The 19,876-nt window shown below is 44.2% G+C and overlaps 1 protein-coding gene across 1 annotated transcript in view; it reads left to right on the plus strand.

The window, feature by feature from the left end:
• The window catches only part of LOC120840580, a 95,535-nt gene extending 77,186 nt beyond the window's left edge, over positions 1-18,349 (plus strand). The window contains exons 12-15 of the mRNA XM_040211153.1: positions 167-311; positions 4,960-5,066; positions 15,832-16,002; positions 18,233-18,349. Coding sequence (XP_040067087.1) covers positions 167-311; positions 4,960-5,066; positions 15,832-16,002; positions 18,233-18,349 — 540 coding nt within the window. The remainder of the gene's footprint in view (positions 1-166; positions 312-4,959; positions 5,067-15,831; positions 16,003-18,232) is intronic.
• Positions 18,350-19,876: the final 1,527 nt, after the last annotated feature.

A 19,876-nucleotide genomic window follows, 5' to 3' on the forward strand; every position in this document is an offset into this window, starting at 1 on the left:
TGGCAGACTAAAATTTAACCATCTGGTTGTTTCCGAGAGGAACAAACAGAGCCACAAAATCCGTTTTAAAAACTCCAGCTTTTGTATGTAAACATAAAAAACTCTCACTTGTTCTCTTTTAACTGTATGGCGAGTGTAAATGATTTGATCGAATAATTCATTGCAGAACAAGGATGACTCAAACTTCAAGCAAGACGTCCGCCTTAAAAACTACTACGAGGTCGATTTCTCCCAACCAGGATTAGAAGTTTACGAAAAGCACCCCTGCCTTCAACGCCACAATTCAAAGTTATATACTCTTGCATTTGAAGGTATTACCGTAAACAGTAATATATTATATTTGAAACTATTTTTCTTGACGTCATAAATGAATAGAAAACAACCTTGCAATTTAGGAAAGTTGAGACCGGAAACTCCAAGAGGAGCTTATTTTGGTTGGTCATCGGGGTAATACAGGTTTCAAAGTTGATCGGCAGGCCTGTGTGTTTAACCTGCGACAGGTATTACCATTTTATTGCCAAATTACAGCTTTCAAGCCCACCTTTTAATTATTTATGTATATTTTTATATCTCTATATACCTATTCATCAATCGATCAATACAGTTCGCTTCTCTTGATGGCGATTGCAGGAGAGATTGATCGATACTTATACGTATGCACAAATCCTGTAAGGAACACAATATACTTAGAACTTTGCCGAAGCTATCATTTCTACAAAGCCCTGATTATCCAATATTTTTCCAAATTTGAGTAACAGATAATCTAATAATAATATGACTAACACAATGCGCCTATTCTGTTAAGCTTTTTTTCTTTCTGATAAAGTAAGTTGTAAACGAACTTGACTATAGATACCTGGGTCTAAATACAATTTCGAGGTCTAAACTAGAAAAAAATCGTGATTTAACAACTTAAAAGGCGAATAGATAGTATCACAATATTTACAGCTTTAATTTTTAATTTGCTCTGTACAAAACGTGGTTCCCGGTTTTGGAACGTCCAAACATCCGTAAATTAAACATTTTAATGTTTAATTTACAATTTTTTTATTTTACAAATTTTCATTTACATTTTTTTACATTTTTTTGTAAATGTAATAAATGTAAATGTAAATTTACATTAAATTTACAAATTTACATTTACAATCTACAAAAAACGGCTAACGAACTGGTCGGTCGGCTAACGAACTAAACATTTTAGTTTGATAATTCGAAATAGTTGTCTTTGCTGCCCTAACTGGTCGACACAAAATATCCTGCCTCAAAATCTGTCAAACCATTAGAGAGACTCGTACAACGTAAAGCGTTACTTGTGTCTAGGTACACTTCACCGGAAACACAGTTACGACGTAGTTGATTTTAAATCTAAAAGCGAGTAACGTTTTTTTTTGTTTTTTTTTTAAATATGTATAATTTTTTTTACGAAGCAATGAGTAATGTCATTTAGTTACTTTTGAAGGGGAAGGTGTAGAGCCAAGTTACCCAATTTAGCTTTCGCCCCAGCTTGAACCTCTGACAACTACACAAAGATTGTCCCCTCTGTCCATGAATTCCTGGATTAAACTGTTATACCATACCAGAATTTTACCCCCACCCTGTCTTTGGCCTACTTTTGACCCATGTAAGTATCGAATTCTCTCCTTAAATGAAGCTAGACATTACTGACACGCGAAAAATGGAAAAAAAAATATCCTAAGAGGTTAACCGAAACAAACTTGTGTTTGCTTGTAGGACTCTTGTTAGGAGGAGGGAACCATTCACCATTCTATATTTTGACGATAACTGTAGTTATAGTCTCGTACTTCGTGCACATACTTTTTCCTATGGCTTTTTCGTCTCGAAATTTAGAGGCGCGTGATCGGAGCAGAACGAGGTTGGCTAATTTGTGTTGTTTACGATCCCCTCCAGGAAGTTTCTAAACGCCGTTACTTGGTACTCCACTCCATAATATAAGGAATTACTCGTTCCCCCTCTTGAAAAGTCGTTAACCTGAAAAGTAACTACATATATGTATCACATTACTCGTAGCAGGTTACGTATAGTCTAAAATCTTAAAATGAGCATGGTGTCATATCAACATCTTTGCTTACGCTCTTGCTAGTTCGTGCTAGGCTTGTCCACTTGAAAGCTCTTTCTTTGACTTTGTAACCTGTCAGTAAACATAGGCTGTGATCTCTCTCGCCCTAGCCTTGAACCACATTTCCAGAACTCCCTCACCCATTCAGTCAGCAATGAAATAAATTACAATCAATTCTGGCTATCCCAGTCACCCCGCGTGTGAATAAGCAGAACTATCTCAAAGGGCGTTCCAGGCTCCTTTCATGATTAGCATATTTAAATCAAATGTAGGGCGCGTTTTAAAGTTGACTTAGATCAGAAAGAATAAAACGAAACTCTCATTCTCTCTTTCGATCTCCCTCTCTTCTTTGTATTTGCCGGGTGCAATTGTAAAGAAGGCTTTTCAGTTAATTCATCTTCTTGCGAGTTTAAAAATATTTCGTAGTCCATTGTCCCGATTTCGTTTTATTCTTCCTGTGCCAAGTTCAACCCAAGTTGTAATACAGGACTTGAGAAAACACCAGTAAAAAAGCGTCTTTAAAGCATATAATGCTTTAAACTAAAGCCTCTACTATGCTTCGTTTCATATTGTGCGGAGCCGCAGGGGAAGGCTAGGGGGCAGTGAGATGGCCCTAGCAAGACACTCTTAATAATCGCAAAGTAGTGCACCAAAGACTTTGATATCACAAGGCACGTAGCCTTTGTTCTTTGCGTAATGTCCGTGTTTTGTACCAGTGATACACAATATATCTAACGAAGCTCTCAAACGTGATATTTAATATTTAAATATGTAGCATGGTTGTAGGATTTAGTCTTCTGGTTGGGCAAGCTTGCCGTTGCCGTGACGTTCGTTTATTCAACATGCATGCACCATCGACGATGTGACGTATTGCAAAGAAAGATTTCTCCCAATGGATATTTTATATTTAGAACGTAGGGATACTTTAAACCTGAGTTAGATATTTATTTGGAAGTAATAATTTAGCTTTAAAATGACATTGCTTTTTGTTTAAAATGTAACCTGACAAATATAACCGCTCTTTCACTTTTGTTAGCCCCATAATGGCCTCGGAATCAGCAGGCGCGTCTCCGTCGGGGCTGTGTTTCCTTCGCCAGCTCGCTTTTAGACAGTTTTTTGCAACAAAAAAAAAAAAAATCGCGTTTGAAAGAAAAGCGCGGTAAATTATGCTCAACGTATACTACAAACTTCGTTCTGAGTCTCCGAGCAAGTCGTACGGAGCGATCGTCCAAAGAAGACCTGAGCTGTGGTGAATGCGGAAGAATAGTCACACTGGCAGCATGCCTGGTATCGCCGGTAAAAATACGTTTATTCGTCAGTGCCGCATACCTTTATGGCGTTGCAAAAAGGGCATAAACAGCTGTGCTCAGCCAAGCGTGCTTTGTCAGTAACTTTCCAACAGGTCTTCGTTGAGTAGTGTTAGTCATCGGTATCTGCACTTTCGAATCCATACGAGCACTGGTCTGCGAGTTCATGCAGGCGAGACATTTCGCGATTTCTCGAGGGTGCTAGGCTGGAATCGACGTTCTCTTCTCGAGAAATAATTTATCCGTTTAGCGACGTAAAAGTCTAATTTTTCCAGTGGCACAAGCAGTGAGGCGCAGAGTTTCTGCGGAGGCTGTTTCCGCTCGACGTGCAAAGCATCTGTGATAGGATGTCATACCGTGCAATCCCACCGATCCCACTCAAAAAATTGAGACCACACAGCTTCGCGTCAACCTCGGCACATCAAGAGGTTCCAGCCATGGTAACCAAAGACACTTAAACTTGTGCAGTAAATCTAGATTATACGAAGTCTAGATCTTCTCGGACACAGCACACAGAAAGTTTCACCCACTCCGCGTCCACGCCGGTTGACCAACCAGCGCCATTTTAACTCGCGCACTGACAAACACTCGACGAACCAGGTGACGTCACTTGAACACTGGCGCTTGATTGGCTGTGGAGTTCTCTAGCCTTCCGCTGCGGTTCAGCACAAGATGAAACGAAGTATACCAGAAATTTGTCCGTTAGTGCGTCTGTCTGTTTTTGCATGTCAGGGCATGTCCGCGCAGCTGGCTAACAGTTCTTCTTGGTGTAACATGCCGTCACGTCACATGGCCACGTCGCGTTGCGTTATGACGCGTGATCTAACTGTCTGCCTTAACGTCATGGTCGCACGTGAGGTGATGTCGTGTGACACCAGAATTCGACGCCGGTAAGTCACGTGACCACCTGGCGTGACGTCATTTCACGGGACGTCACATGTCAGACGTCAAATGTAAACAATCATTTTAAATACTGCATTGTGTAAATTATACGACTTTGGAGATAGATGCCGCTACCGACTTTTTTGTATTTTCCAGGTTATATTTTAGGCGATAGTGCAATTAAGCTTTATTCCAGTCCCAGAAACCCCAATCAACACGCAAGTTAAAAGTTTTAGGCACAGATATAAGTCCTCTGCAGCAAGGAATAACGCGGTTTTGTGAGCAAAGAAAAGTTTTGCAGTTGTGATAAACGTTGTCTTTGATGAATTTAAATCATCGTGATTATGTAGTTATTTAACGTTGCATTCATGCTTTAATATCAACATCGAACAAACTACCAACCAACAAGAAATTGAAAATATTTCAGCCCATATATAGTTTTTCGCCTATATCAGTTTCAGTCGAGCTTGAAGTGCCATTTTCACCGTCTGTTATTTATTTTGAAGTGAATTGAATTGTTGTTTTTGTTGATAATCAACATCCTTGACGATGGAGTAGCATACTTACTCGTTTATATACGTTTCACAAACACCTTTTTTTCAAGCTAATTTCAAGTGCATTTTCCTTTCTATACATGATATCTATATGAAAAATAAAAGTGATATCTGACGTTCTTTTTTTGTTTTATTCTAGGTCCTGGAGTGGTCGATACCAACAAGGCGCGCTTTCTGCCACAGTTAAGGAGAGCTATAAAAAAGATCTGCAATCCCGAAACAATGCTGAGGTTCGAGTTTGTTGACGTAAGCATAATATTTTGCTTCTTAATTGGCTGTGACAATTGATCAGTAATAGAATATTAGGAGAATGCAGCAATGGGGAATTTGAAAGAATTTGCAGCCTGTATTAACGTGAAACGTTCTTCGGCTAGTTGATTCGAATTTAGTGAAGCCGAATTAAACTGAAGTCAGTTTTGAATAAGGTCGTTTTGGATCTTATATTGTTTAAAATCTGTTAGTTCCCACTATACCAAGTCCTCATACTACAAAACCGCCTATTCATCTCAGGGCAATAAAAAAAAAAAGCATGTAGACTTTTTTCTCGTGGACTACATTGCCTGGCCCAATGAAGGCCCTACAACACGCGCAGATTCCGAGTGGTTTTATTATAACTTGTTTTGAAGAGAGTCTGATAGGCACACATTCGGATAAGACTCCTCTTTTTCAGCGCGGGCGAAGCCATCGCTTGCAACTCGCTGACAAGCGCCCTACGTCGACCACTTCACGCGGAAGAAAATTCTTCCCAAATTTGGCGTGTTGAGATCTTCGAACATGTTTTTAAGGTGGAAATAAGCTACGCACGATTGTAATTTCTTGTTTGCTGGGATGCTTAAGGCGTCTAGATTGAGTTATCACCACAAAAGGACGATCTCAGAATCGACTTCAGTGCCCCTTTGGGTGAAGCTGTATTAAGCGAAGCGGGATTAAGTTTCCCCGCTAGATTTAGCGGGAAAATAGACGTCTCGTGACCTCAACACCAGTTCAGTGTCCCCACTAAATTTAGCGAGAAAACTGACGCCACAAGGCTTCGTGTCACGTGTCCTCAACACAAATTCAGGGTCCCCGCTAGATTTAGCGTGAAAATTTACGTTGCACAATTAAATTTTCCCGCTATATTTTACGGTGAAAATGATGCCCCATGACCTCATGTCACGTGGATGTATGGTAGCTTTGGATTTTTTGAAGCCGGGTTAAGTGAAGCCGGACTAAATTTACCCGCTAGATTTAGCGGGAAACGTGACGTCATGTGATGTCAGCACCAATTCAGTTTCCCCGCTAAATTTAGCGGAAAAAACGACGTCACGTGACCTCTACACAAAATCAGTATTCCTGCTAGAATTAGCGGGAAACTTGGCGTCATGTTTCCTCAACGCCAATGAAAATTCGCCGCTAAATATAACGGGGCAATCGATATCACTCACTCTATGTCACGTGGCTAGTTCTTCCGAATTTCGTGAAGCCGGATTAAGTTTCCCCATTAGGTTTAGCGGGTAAATTGTCGTCACATAACCTCAAGACCAATTCAGTTTCTCCACTAAATTTAGCGGGAAAAAGACATCACGACCGTGTCACGCAACCTCTACACAAATTCAGTTCACCCGCTAAATATAGTGAGTGAACTGACGTCACGTGACCTATAAACAAATTCAGTTTCCCCGCTAGATTTAGCGGAAAGATTTAAGTCACGTGACCTCAACGCCGATTCAATTTCGCCGCTAGATTTAGCGGAAAAAGTGACGTCACGTGACCTCCAAACTAATTTAGTTTCCCCCTAAGTCTAGCGGGAAAATTTACGTAACATGGTTTCGTGTCACGTAACCTATACAGAAATTCAGCTTCCCCGCTAAATTTAGCGGGAAATTTGACGTCAGCCGACCCGTACATGAATTCAGCTTCCTCGCTAAATTTATCGGGGAAGTTGACGTCCGTGATACCGATTTTAGATCGGCGGTGCAACCACGAGGTGCAGCCATCCCTAAATGTTTGTGATGATAGAACGTTTCACGTATCAAACAGAATTGCTTAGAAATTCGCCATATTTTTTTTGTTATTGTTTATCTCTGTACAAACGACAGGAAACGCGCCACCTTACGTCGAAGTACTGAAATTTCGCTAATTAATCGTGAAAGAAAAAGTAGATTTTCCCCCAATCTGCAGCTCCACGTGGTGGACACCGGAAGCACGGTGCGACGTCATTCGGAGTACACAAGTGTGCGCGGAGCCATCTAACGGAAGTCAACTGAACCCTCCTCTTCGTCGCTACCCTCCACAACTCTCGCCTTATGAACCGTCTTTTTTCTCGATCGCTCGCCGCGATCCTCAACGATGCTATGAGGGTGAAGTCCTCTATATTGCAGCCGAATCATACATTGAAATGCCGACAATCCCTGAAGGTGGGCTGGGGGGCATATACCCTCAGGGCAATCAAGTTTGGTGTGATACGTTCCACCGTCTAGCAGGCTGGCTCGTGGGGCTGTTCACGCATCAATTTGAAGGTGCTGACTCGTGTGTTTTTGTTTTTTTTATTCTTAGCATTGCTACCGGATGTTGCAGAAGACCAAACGCCGAAGCTGTAGGCACTGTTGCATACCGGACTGTCGCAACCCCGGAAGCTTAGCAGGCGTGAAGCTCCGCAGGGTCCCGTAGAGACCATGGGAAATACAACGCAGTCGGAGAGTGATAAATGCCGTAAAATGTGTAAAATAAGCATTCCATTCACATCCTGACTTGAGATGAATTTCTAATTCCGCTATTTGACCCGATACTTGGAATTAATGCGCTCGAAGCCCCACGTTTTCTTTTGATTCGATGCTGTGACTCTACAGTAAGATCAGTCCCTTTGACATTCCCACTTCTCGCTACTCCCCGGACACATCTTTATCGAACGACATTTTGCGGACGTTTGATTGCAGATACCGAAAACCGAAGTGAGTGCTTTTTCCGCTTCGCCCGTTGCAGAACCGACTGTCGTTTGCGCATTAGCGTGATCGAGCAGCTTTCCAAAATGGCTGCTGTGTTTCGACCCGTGTCTATGCAGTACTAACTTCGTCCCCGCTGCAAAAGAAAAAAAATAAAGTCATACTCAAGAAAAAAAGATCTACTTACCCCACGAGAAAAGGTGATTCATACGTCGTTTATTTGTGGTTTATGTAAAAGTAAAGAGCATATTGAATCGACAAGAACGAGCATGTGCTTGCGACGAGCAACTGCGTACGACACCTTCCAAACTATGCGGAGGGTAAGTTCGTCTGCTCCTTGTGCAGGGGGTAGCGGTGACGTCAGAACGCCGAGCCCTGATTGGCTGATCGCGACCCCCTATCTGAGCGTCGTCTGCTCCTTTGCAACGTCGTCTGCTCGCAACGTCGTCTGCGTCTGTCTTACCTTTCCTTCGACTTTCGGGAACGCAGAGGTCAGATTCACAAAACGATCTTACGCCAAAAATGTGCGTATGACAAAACTTAAGAAATTCGTATTCACGAAACGAAATTTTCGTAAGTTTTGCGCAGGTTACGACGAAATCCTACGACAGCTCCGAAGCTGTCTTAATCAAATCAGCATGGCCGACAGCGTCGCGGTCGCGCCGACCAACGGACGTTTATTTTTCTACGTGCGCTTCTCACGCGTCCCGACTTCAAGCAGCAAGGAAAAAGTAAAAAATACTTGAAACAGATCACGAGGAACAAGAACGCTGGATCCATAAACACCCGAAAAAGCTCCAACGGCCACGATTCTACCGACAACGACCAAGCGAGCACGGCAGATAGGCCTAGCAGGCACTCCGACTCGGCGACCGTCTGCCCACGACCGGCTGGCGTGCTGAATGGAATATGCCCGCGCGACCCTTGTGAACCCTTCCCGTCTTAATACTTTGATCGCTGACCTTAATTTTAGATTAAGAGGTCAATCTCTTCCTCTTGTCATCTCCTTGTTTTCCGAGGAATGGTGACTCTCCCCGGTGAAAAAGCGGTGAATCTCCGACAGACGTAGGAAAGGTAAAGCAGCCATCGCTTTGACTAGCAGACGTAAAGCAGACGACGTTAACTGCGCCGACCCGCCGACGCCGTTAAAGAGTGAGAAGTCTCGCCGCACACGAAAGGAGGGAAAAAGTATTTGGGAGGGAACTTGCGGAGACTAACACGCTCACTCTCGGTTCTTAGCAAACAAACCTTGGCGTCTCGGGACACCTCGCCATTGAGTCCTTTGACTTCCCGCCTTGATGCGCGTCGGCTAGTTGTTAAACAAAAACAACGTACCACTCGAGTTATTTCGTCTGCCCCCTCTGAAAGGCGAAGTCGAGCTCACTCGACTTCCGAAAGTCGCAGGAAAGGTGAGACAGAGGCAGACGACGTTGCGAGCAGACGACGTTGCAAAGGAGCAGACGACGCTCAGATAAGGGGTCGCGATCAGCCAATCAGGGCTCGGCGTTCTGACGTCACCGCTACTTCCTTTCTCATGCGCAGAAGACGAAAATGAGCCCACTTGCGAGGCGTATAGCTAGCTTGCACGAAAAAAAAAAGCATCCAACACCAAAATCGCTTTCAACACGATGGTGAGGGGTCTGGAAACAGAGTGATCATTAAAATGAGGTCATCTATTCATGCGGGAAAAGTTCACTTGGAAAAAAGACACTTAAGATTGCTTACGTGTAGGAACGCGAAAACGTTCTTACACGCAGCGCATTCCAACAAACAGCGCGCCACGCCTTCCTATCGCTCACGGCGCTCCGGCAGTTACATCACGCTTCCCTACTGCGCAGGTGCAGCGAACCCCGTCGACTCCGCCCTTCCGAGACGATGCATCTGCGTTTGCTGCGCTTTCCTTTGTGTTTTATTTCTGAGGCGCGTTCGTTTTGACCTTGAGCGCCTTTCCGACTTCCGTGACGAGGCATTTGCGTGGCTGCGCTTTTGGCCAATGGGAATTTAATTGCCGTTTTGCTGCTACAGACGGTTACAGACAACTATGGCTTCGCTCCATGGGACAGTTGGTGGTTTCACATTAAAAAATGATGGGTAAGGGTGAGAGGCGGAGGGGGAGGGGGTTTGCTTTTAGTTCCGCTATCATGGAGGAGGGAAGCTCGACGAAGTCTCTTCTTTTGTAATTTTGAGGCGTACGTAAACAACGTAAACAAAAGAAAACTGCCCTTGTCTACTGGCTTCCACTTATATTTAGCCGTAATATCAGGACGTTCAATTTTGTTCGGCTAGTTCCCGTTTTGTGTTCTGTCAACCTATCGAGGTAGGTGCCCACTAAAACTCCCTAATGCTAGAACCACACAACCACACACGCATTCACATTAATATATTTCACGTTTGATGCATCTTTAAAACAGTCGGTAGTGTAGCGCGCTAACACAACACTCAGAGTGGATAATGACGTAATATCGCGAGGGTACGCCGGCGGCACTTCCGATTTTAGCCGTCCCAGTGTTGCCTCATTTGGCCGCGGTGGCGCTGATGGTTAACCTACGGTGGCGCTCTCTGGAACCCTGCCCAGCGCCTATTATGAATTTCCTCACGGAGTAAAACTAGGTTGGCTAGAGAGTTGGGTGTGTCGAGCGCGCCGGCTCTCCCATGCATCGCCGCGGCCGTTTTGTAAAATCACCGTCAGGGGCGCTCTAATCAGCCTGTATGCTAGGTGCGCGCAGCTGGCGCACTGATTTCCATGCGGCAATGCGGGTAGCGACGCGTTCACGCCCGCTTTCATCTGTTCGTTAACGCTCGTGTGAATTTATTTCAACCGTTCTTGCATGCCCGTCAGTCAGGTGACACGCGGAGACCACGAACATTGCCCCGTCAACCTCCGGCGTAAAGAAAAAGCAGCGAGCGAAGCACTGCTTCGTTCCAGGATGCACGACAGGCTACAGGTCTGCAAAAGAAAAACACACGTTGTTCACCGTCCCGAAGGGCCCAGTCCTCTTCTCTCAGTGGGACAGGAATATTTCGAGGGGAGACACGCATCTTCAGGAAAACTCTGTGGTGTGCGCACTTCACTTCGACGAGCGGTACATCAAGCGACACTTCTCTAAAGTATCGCTGGATCCGTTCGAAATATCGCTGTATGAGTGATGTCCTGAGGCTCGTAGCGTCCTGCTGAACACGTCTGCGGCAAGCGTTGGGAAGTACTTTAAGTACATTGTACTTGAAGTACACTGCACCTAAGTACATTGCACTTAAATTACTACTTAAATTAGATTTAGGAAACTTGTACTTTACTTGAAGTACATTCTCTGAGTATGTACTGTACTTTTTTTTCTGGTACTTTCCGAGGAAAGTACAATTCCCGACTTCAAAGCACATTCCCCGAATTTAGTTTTATTAAATTTGTATCACGAAATGACGCGTTGTCAACTCCGAAGAAATACTGGGAGGGATATATCCTACTTTCACCAGAAACGTGAGCAGACGACGCATCGCTCCATTTGTTTCGGGGGCGGCATTCCCGTAGCTTTTTAAACTCTCGCTACTTCTCTGTCGGTCAGCGCAAGCAACGAGGTTTAAGATATCAGGAGAGCAAAATTAATCATAATGTAGCAGCTGAGACTGTGGTGCGGAAAAATTAAATTTTCAAGTCGAAGTAAAAGACAATAGAGGAGGACGTCACAATGTTTTAAGACATTCTCTTTTGTCTTTTCCTTCTACTTGAAAGTTCTTTAATTTTTTTCGCACCCAAATCTCAGGTGTCACGTTATGATTAATTATCACCAGCTCGCATGCACACGCATTTTTTTTTTCTTTTTATTAAGGAGAGGACATTTTTCTATGAGAGCTATGGGGCTGACGTCATGCTCCGTCCTATTACATTTAACCCCCTTGGATGCTACAATCCAGTGCAAAGGGTGCCAAATTCAGAAGAGGGTCTTCTGAATTCGACTCCATTCCTGAGAAAAAAAACAAAAAAACTACTCTGTCGCCACTTGACTTTATCAAATATTCGCCGCTGTTTTTGAGGCATTCCACCCTTGATTACCCCTCGGCAATGCATACCAATTAAAAAAAAATCACTGTATAAGGGAATGAATGGGCATCATGAAAGATTGTGTTAAAATACTTGTACTTTACATTGAAAGTACATTGTACTTAAAGTCTTTACTTCAAGTACATTGTTCCCAGTGTATTTCATACCAATTTACTTAAAGTACATCACGTCTCATTTACTTTGTACTTTAATTACCTGAAGTATCTTTTAGATGTATTTTCCCCAACGCTGACCTTTCGCGTCGTAAACAGGAAGTAGCGGGCGTCAGTGACAGACACGAGCCTAGGAATGTATGCATGCATATACAACAATAATCCTGTGTGAAAGAGGTTGCGTAAAAGACGTAAATAAAATTTGGAATGTTTTTCGTCTTCAGCTGTGGTTTGGATTCGCAATCTCCTCCTCCTCCTCTTCCTCCTCCTCCCCCCGCCCCCGATGATCCCCGTTTTTAGCGTCTGCATGAGAGAATTCACTAAAAAGCACCAGTATTGGTGAAATAAATAAACGGCGATAAACTTCCGCTGATTTTTGTTATAAATAAACACCCTATGGTGTATATTATGTTACTTCGCTCACTCTCTTTTAAAATCGATTTTGTATTTCATTGCTAGTTTTCCACGTTGCATAAACATGTAAAGTGCCAAAAATGCGTTGTTTGCTTTGTTTCATGACAACTTTTCGCGTTGTTTCTCGCCAGCCATGTCTGCTCTTGAATCACAGGGAAATTGCTCCAGAAGTATTCAGCGTCCTCACACATATTTTAATGTTAAAAGGCCTGAGCCGTTTAGCGTCGATTCATTTGATAGACGTAACATAACGGCTTGAAACGCGAAATTTCGTCACGGCTGCTGATACCTCTGCGGGCGTTTCACGTATTTTGAAAACATAGTACACGAGAGAAAATAATAATAACAATAAAAAATTGCCCCATTTTTTTATATTACCCCCAGAGCGTTGCGGTGAGAAGAGAACGACTTCAAGTGCGGATTTACCTTCGTCGACGCTCCAAAATCGGGTCGACTATCGAATCCAGGTTTATAACACTTTCATTATGCCACACCAATTAATTTTGTAAAAAAAACACAGCCGACAAGTGGCCGGGAAAAGGTCCGCACGCAGCGCATTTCGGCCCCAGCGCAGCCAAAATGCCGCTGACGCCGCGGTCGGATAGCATACAGGGCTTCCGAGGCGCCTTCTGGCGACAGATTTCCTTTTGGTGCCGCGCGCCGGCCGCCGCTCGACACACCCAACTCTCTCGTAAAACCCTGGGGCGAATCCGGAGCCATGATTGGCCTATTCGAACACCCCGCTCTTCGGGAAGCAGCAGACGGTTGTTACTTTTCGCGCTCGTCGTTTGATATAACACGGTAACACGGCTCGTGGCAGTAAACAGAGCAGTGAATTTTGGGTCCAGAGAAGTAGTAGCCGAATGGGCGAATGTAGCGTTGACGTGACTTACCATGATGACCACCCAGGACGGCGGCGACACAATGGCTGGCTATAGCGGCGATGATAAACAGCTGTTTTTCTCGGCAAAAACAACACCGCGTGCGTGCTAACAGCGTCGGCCCGCGGCAGTCATCGCGCTTAGAAGCACACGCGAGGACGGCCGGTTTTGATTAAAGGGACCATGAAATGATTTTAAAATCGAGTTTCATCCACCGCACGTCGTAAAAGGTGTGAAAAGAAACACAAAAACACAAAAATAGGGAGCCAAAAAAAATTATTTGCTATAGAACTTTTAAAAGAAAACAGGACTCTTTTGCGCCTTCCTTCCTTCGCCTGTTCACTACGATGCATCCGCGGAAATGGAGCACGTCAGCCAAATCCAGGTCGCCTGTTGGGTAAGAGCCTACCTCACCAGCACCGCGATCGTAAACAATAAATAGCCGGCGAATGTTTCCTAAAAGTTCTGTTAAATAATATTCAGATCCACATTTTGTAGCATAATTAGAGATGTGTGGCGAAAATTGCCAAATTTGATAATGCTGAGAGCCAAGCGCCATCTATCGTGTGGTAAACGAAGCAACTACTGCGCGTGCGCAGTAGGGCAGGGCCGACAGTTACTTGGGTGACGGCGACCGACGAACATTTATTTTCTTTGTTTTCCTTCCTCTCAAAACTCTGACTGACTGAACGTTTATTTTTCTACGTGTTTTTCCCGCGCGTGCCGACTTCAAGCAGCAAGAAAACAGTACTTAAAACAGACCACGACGAACAAGAACGCTGGATCCACCGACTCCGACGAAGCGAGCTGCTCTGCATATAGGCCTAGCAGGCATTCCGACTCGGCGCTGCGTTGCTTCGTGGCTTCGTCGCAAGACCGTCTGGCTACGACCGGCTGGCGTGCTAAATGGAATATGCCCGCGCGACCCTTGTGGACCCTTCCCGTATTATAGTTTAATCACTGACCTCAATTCTAGATTAAGAGGTGAGGTCAATCTCTTCCCCTTGTTTTCCGAGGCAGTGTTGACGAACACTCGTCGAAAAGGGACTCTCGTCGATTCTATCTTGTTTCGTGTGATATAGAGCTGAAATAAACGCTAATGGATTACCTTCGTAACACGGTATGTACACTTTGTTATTGGTATGCCATTTTTATTCTGACAGACTGCACGTCACTGTCGAGCTATAACAGTTCGTGGGAGGTATACGTACAACCCCGGTCCAACCTTTCTTTGCCGAGTGTCGCGTCAGTATCGAGTTGCAATCGTAAAAGAACGGTCCCGAAGCGCTTACAAACAGCGCGAATACAGCACTTCCATCAAGCGCGCGCGTCCGCTCCGGGCGTAAACAGGTATTTACGTGGCTCTTGCTGACACTCGTAGTTCAACTTTTTAACGTCGGCTCGCTCCTGCATCTCCGAGGCCGCGAAAAACGCCATCTACGTCGCTTTGCAAACGACTGACACGGGCCGGCCCTTCTGCCAACAATGACAGGGTGGTTGACTTCTGGAGTCTTCACCGGAAGACTCGCTGCACTTCCCAACAGGCATACCGGCGTATGGGACTAGTCCCATGCTGTCGCTGTAGCGCAACATATCTCATTGAATTTCGCTCAGCTGCGATGCGGCGATGAGAGGCGCCGATTCAGGAAATACGTCGGTGACATCAGCGCAGTAAAACCTACCGGCGCACCCCAACTCGTTGCCGCTAACGCTTCCATTCTCCTACTGCCGAGAGAACTTCCGGCTCCGGAAACGGCCTACGTCACGGCTTGTTTTGCGGTCAGTTGGAGAGAATGAAAAAGTCGATATTTCAATACTTTTTTGTGTAGAAGTTAATAAACCGAGACGAAAACGGATGCCTGTTCGGCATTCAGTGAACATTGACGGTTTAATGTAAAAGTTATCTGGAAAAAGTAAAAAGGTCATTTCATGGTCCCTTTAAGCAAAACGGGTAAGGCAAAATGGTTAAGCAAAACGGGTAAGCAAATCTTCGAAGCGACGTCCGTGCACCCGTGAAACAGTGCGGGAAGGGGGTGTGTGGGGGGTGGGAGGCAGGCCTAGGTCTCGCTCTCTCTCTCTCTCCCTCTCTTCATTCCGATTAAACCAAAGGAACATTTGGGGTAAAAAAAAATTAAGTTGCTTTATTGGCTCTCCATTCTGAGCAAGATTCTTTCTAAAACCATACCAATAAATTCACTCATTAAAAGTTATCTAGTCGACAGCAATGCATTAATTAACTATACCGACCGTTATTAATCTCCTCAAATGGACCTTTTGGCAGAGACCAATACAACATTACCCCGTTAGCGTGTAATGTGTGCTCTTCGCAGGAACGATTTGGCTCACGTTTTGTGAAACCCTGTGGAGTATATCGAGCAGTTTAGTTCGTGATTAATTTAGGATTCTTTTAGCAAACGCCTAATGATGTACAGATCCAATTACGCTTTCAAGCATCATAGTGTGTTACAAGACATATCGCATATTTTTTATTTAGTTGTCGTCATTGCGGGGTGCCTTCTTTATTCAAAGCCTGATTGATTAATGAACACGTACTCTTGATGGCTCCTGGTTCTCCTTCATTTTTAGTTGCGCAGTCCCAAGAAGATATCTGAGAAAATAGTATACCTGAGAATCCTTGAACCGTTCGATAGCAACGGGACATCGACTGACGTGTTTGCCACAAAGATCAGAGAGATCGTAAACAAGGAGGAGTTCGTGGTATGCTTCGTGGGTGTCACGATAACTTTAAATGAAAAAGTAAGTATCAGGTTCATGCTTTTCAGTTCTATACGATACTTGATAAAAAAGATCAAAGATTATTTCAGAACCCAAATCATTCAATCCGGAGCGCAAGTTTGTCTGCTTCCTTAGCAAGGGCTGTGGTGACGTTTGAACGCCGAGCTCTGCTTGGCTCTGACGGAAGGATAGTGGGGAGACCTCAGAGCACGCTGTACTGAGGTCTAGCCACTATTGTTCAATCAGAGTCAAGCAGAGCTCGGTGTTCTGATGTCACCACAACTCTTGCAAAAGAAGCAGACGAACTTGCGCTCCCCATAGTTCCAGCAATCACCATTGCTTCATGAATAATATCGATTCTAAAAGACTCAATCTCTGTTTAATTTCTCCAAAAGGGGGTAATTACAACAAATTAATTGATGAAAATTATTCAAATTCTTTTTTTCTCTGCCATTCTTAAGGATGTTCATTTTTGTTTAATTTAGCGGGGAATAGCAAAAATAAAAACAATGTCCTCTCGTTTACTCCATTGGTAATGTGAATATGCCGAATCAATATTTCTTGTTCATCTAGCGCCCACTGGTGCGATCGGCAATCAAATGGTCACGCTTGGCACTGGGTTTGAAATTTAACATGTCTTAGAGATACAGTAACCAAAAGCGGGCCAACAATTCGATTAACTGTGCTCCGGTCATAAGCGGAATGCACTTCCAAGTTCTTCGAAAGCACATTTCGAACGCATTACCGTGCTTTAAAGCGCGTTTAGAAGTTTCTTGTCCGAGATAAAGATAACATGCGAGAAGTCCTAAAAAGAGGGACGTAATGTTTAAAATTTTAATTTCTTGGTGTTTGTCTTTTTGTCGACAGTGTGGACAGAACACTAAGGTCTCGCTGGTTTCGCCCACGAAGAGCTTTATTTTAGTGTTTGCTGCGAGTTTTTCTGGCGCGTGTAGAACTCACAGCTACAGAACATGGTTTCTCTGCATGAGCGCTTGCGCTAGAAAAGCAGGTTTCAAGGGAAGAACTGCGTCCATGTTCTTGCTGGCGTTTGCAATCTTTGTCGACCTAAAACTTAAAGGTAACAGAATATATGCCTACTCAGTCTGCTGCGTATGCTCTACTCAAAACTCTTCATAGGCGGTATTCATTGGACATTATATGTAAGTGCACTGTCCACTGGGCACGCACAGAACGAGCTCGCCCGTATGCGGGCAGAAATTGAAGGAGAGGAGGAGACGAGAGCGCATGGGGATGTCGTAACACCGAGCTCTAGTTGGAACTATTTGTGGGTGGACCAGACGCCTTTGGAATACTGCAATTACATCATGTCCTCTAAAGCCACTAATTCAGAAATTAATTAATATTTTTTAATCAGGGAACTTAGCATGATGACTTTCCCCTCATGTAATGTCCGGCGGGCCTCATAAGTACATGGTAAAAAGAGGGCTCTTCTGACCCTGAACCTTTATTAAACAAATAAACAAAAAAACTTGTTCAAATTAAAGTGACACACCCGGTGTATTCAAGAACTGTAAGAGGGCAGCAGCGTGGCACACATAATTATTGTCGACGTTGGGGAGGTCGGTGACCGAGTGTGTTAAGGCCCCGAAGCTAAGAGCATGTGGAGGTGAAGCTCACACTGCGGAGCATAAGACCTCTGGCCAACCGACCTCTCTTACCTCAGGATAGCTAGGTCTAAGCAGGCGATCACTCGATAAAAATAAATACACGTGCTCGCTCATTCCCTCGATCTAAATGAGCGACTTACCGACGCATGTTCTTGTCCTGGCTGAAGTGTGTGCACGGTAAAGAGCCCACTTACAATCACTGCCAGGTTAAGAATCGCGAGACGTGGCTTACGATGTTCCGGCATCTTGCTTTGTAATTCCTCCTTCGATGTCCTTATCGGCTAACCCAGCAGTCGCATAGCCTAGGGAGCGATAGCGAAAAGTTCGGGACGTGCTAGTCGCATTTCTCTAGCTGAAGTCGCATCCACAGCGTTAAGTAGTGTTGCCACACCTCGAAAGGCAGACCGACCCTGCGATTTAAAAACACAGAAAGTTTCATTTGGTTTGATGTTCGTTGTGTCCTCTGAGACGCGCCCCTCCCTCCTTCCCTCTTTTTTGTTAAGTTGGTAAGGTATTCACAATTTTTTACTTTATAAATATATCGACTAATAGTAACTAAATTGCAATATTCAATACTCAAGTCTGCTTGCAATCTAACCAATTAATATTTAATATTTTTGCAGTTAATGCAATGGATAGCAATAAACGGCACGTTCATCGAAGAAAACCTTCAAACAAGCGCAGCTAATTCAAGCAGCGCGAGTCAAAATAAAAGTGAAATTAAAAAATGCTCTGCATAAAAGTATCTGCAAGTTTGTTTTAAAGAAATAAAAAAAAAAACATTGCCTTAGTCGTTTTTATTCGTGAGTAAATAACAGTATATTTAGATGTTCTTTACACAGACGTAAGGCAATTTTCACACTGAGTAATGACGTAGCTTACTTCAAGAAACGAAGCATACAGGTCTTAGTTTCGAGAATGTGTGGGATGACGACGCACAAAGTAAACCAAAACGAGAAGCCTAGAATACCCTGGCTACCTGTTAAGTATTAGGCCTGAGCGGGACCAATTGGAGCACTTTGATTGCTCAATGGTGACATAGCGGCAAGTATCACGTGATGAGGCGGAGTATTTTCTCCGCTATGCTTTGCTTTGTTTGTGTGTTTTTGGCGCGTACTGTTCGTTAAGTGCATTTTGTTCTTGCAATCACGCAAAACGTGCGTAGGACGAAACCTAAACAAATCCCAATACGCCAAATCGGAAGTTGTGTGTAAATTACGGTGTAATCCTACGATAGCTTCATGGCCGCCAGCACCGCTCGGATACATAGCCGTGGAGACCAACGAGTATATACTTCTACGTGCTGTTCGCGCGCTTTCCGACTTCAAGCAGCAAACGAAAGAAAACACGTACTCAAAACTACAATTCTCCGTGAAGGCCGCTCGATTCACGGATTCCGAAAGCAATGACAACAATCCCAGCGTCTTGAGCGGTCGGTGGAAATGCCTAGCAAGGTGGGCCAGAAAACCTTGCAAGACGCTCGTCACTCGCTGCCTATGACCAGTGGCCTGGTTAAGTGGATATATTCGCCCGACCCTTGTTGGTAAAGTGGACCCATTCCGTACGAATAGTTTGAGCATTGATCTCGATCTCCCGGTTAGAAGATGACTCTTATCTCATAATCGTCCGCATGTACTTTTTGGAGTGTTGTGCGGTGGTTGCGGACCCTCTCGTCGCAGGGACACACTCGTCAATTTTATTCGCTGCTCTCTTTGACGTAAAACTCAAATAAACACGCTCTTGATTATCCTCGCATCGTGTGGTACGTACACATTATTGGTCATGTGTGTGTCTCAAAAACCGCGCAAACGAATTGCAAAAAAAAAGAAAAAAAAAAACTGCGATTGCAATTTGAAGTTTAACGCCTGCTCGGCCATCCTCGCGATTTCTTTTTTTTATACTTGGTCTGTTTGTTTCCGAAAGGCTGGAAAAAAGAAAAAAAAAGAAAACTTGCCCCGGGAACGGTTCCGTTCCATATCTATATAGTGTATGCCTGTTTGGTCGCTTGGCAAGCCTCTGAGGCCACGACGACGACAGATTTGGCCGTGTTTAGTACGATAGCACGAAACTGGGTTAGCTGGTTCACTGGGTCGTGTTTCCTATGCCGAGACACCACTAATGTCGCGCTTCTTTGATTAAATTTGGACGAGGAGTACAACAAAATAATGAGGTCAATTGCAACAGTAAACTTTTCCTTAAATTAAGTGAATTGTAAACAATAACCTTAACCTACATCCTACCAACGTAGCGCAGAAGCGGTCACATCA

Source organism: Ixodes scapularis, unplaced genomic scaffold, assembly GCF_016920785.2.
Source record: "Ixodes scapularis isolate PalLabHiFi unplaced genomic scaffold, ASM1692078v2 PGA_scaffold0__279_contigs__length_252992795, whole genome shotgun sequence".
NCBI lineage: Eukaryota > Metazoa > Arthropoda > Arachnida > Ixodida > Ixodidae > Ixodes > Ixodes scapularis.